Consider the following 1,357-nt stretch of genomic DNA (forward strand, 5'->3'; position numbering starts at 1 on the left):
AACTGCGCGTCGAGGGCGGCGCGTCGAACCACTTGGCTCTTCACGGCCGAGCGGCTCGCGGCGCTGGACCTCGGCGGCGGCGCCATGGCCGACGGCGTCGTCGTGACGGCCGCGGACGCGGCGGCCGTGCGCCGCATGCAGGTCGACCTCGGCCGCTGGCTCGCGCCGGCCGCCGCGGACGCGCTCGACCGGAGCGGCGCGGTGTCCGGGTTCTACATCGCGCCGCCGGCGGCCGCGTGGCCGCCGCCGGGCTGGCCGCCGGCGCCCGCGGCCTTCGAGCCCTTCGGCACGCCCTGGGTCGAGCTGCGGCGCCGCGTGTCCGCCGCCGTCGCCGCGGACCCGGGCCTCGCGCTCCGCGTCGCCTACGAGCGCCGCGGCGAGCGCCGCGTCTTCGAGCGCTCCGCCGACGGCGCCCTCGCGCCGGGCTCGGACCCGGAGCTCCTCGAGCCCCTCCGCGGGCTCCGCGCGCTCGTCTTCAGGTTCCGCGCGTTCGACGCGGGACCCGGGAGCCCCTGCCGCCACTAATCGCACGCGGCGCGTCGGGGCCCGCGCGCGTGGAAGGCCGCGCCCCCGGCCGCCCGGCGGACCGCGTGCGTCGACGCGAGCGCGGCGACGCGGACGGCCTCGCGGACGACGACGAAGTCGCCGGGGTGCGCGTCGACGAGCGCGCGAGGGGCTCCTCTGAGCTCCTCCAGCAGCGCGATCGTGTCCACGGCGAGCGCGCGGCGCCAAAAGTCCGCGCCGAGCTCGAGCAGCGCCAGCGACGCCGTCGAGTCGAGGGGCGCGCGCAGCCCGTCCGGCGCCTCCGGGAGGAGCGGCGCGTCGCGATCCGTTTCGCGCTCGAGGTTCCGCGGCGGCGGCATCGCGTGTCGGACGAGCGTTGGGACAACGACTGGCTGACGATGGTGGGCACCTCCTTCTCGATTGTCGAGAGCACGAACCATTGGGTCAGGCCGGACGGGCTGCTGAGTGAAATGACAACGTCAACCTCGACCCAGACACCGCGCCGCGTACCGGAGTATGCCCACCGTTTGAGCGCCCTCGACAACAAATGCTTCGCTCCTCGAGCAAGGCGCGGTCCGAGGGCGAGGCCATGGCGCTCGCCTGGTGCGCGGCCCTGGTCGTCCCCGAGGACCGCCTGTCGCCTTCGAGCAAATCCAAGGACGCGGGCCTCGAGGGCCTCGCGCGGGGCGTCGAAAGCGGCGCCATGGGCGAGGCCGTGGCTTTGGCCCTGCGCACGACGGGCGAGGCCCTGCGGGCCGCGAACGTGCCGCGGTCCTTCGAGCGCGCCATCGTCGAGACGGCGCGGCGCTTCTGCCTGGAGCCCGTCGCCGCCGTCGCGGCCGTCACGGCCGCG

At 76.3% G+C, this 1,357-nt stretch overlaps 1 protein-coding gene across 1 annotated transcript in view; it reads left to right on the forward strand.

The window, feature by feature from the left end:
* Positions 1-84: 84 nt before the first annotated feature.
* AURANDRAFT_69107 (expressed protein) overlaps positions 85-1,357 on the forward strand; it is a gene marked incomplete at both ends in the record, with an annotated part of 3,499 nt that continues 2,226 nt past the window's right edge. Inside the window, 2 exons of the mRNA XM_009044856.1 lie at positions 85-479; positions 1,069-1,345. Of these exons, the coding sequence (XP_009043104.1) occupies positions 85-479; positions 1,069-1,345 (672 nt within the window). The remainder of the gene's footprint in view (positions 480-1,068; positions 1,346-1,357) is intronic.

The sequence above is a fragment of the Aureococcus anophagefferens genome, assembly GCF_000186865.1.
Source record: "Aureococcus anophagefferens unplaced genomic scaffold AURANscaffold_931, whole genome shotgun sequence".
NCBI lineage: Eukaryota > Pelagophyceae > Pelagomonadales > Pelagomonadaceae > Aureococcus > Aureococcus anophagefferens.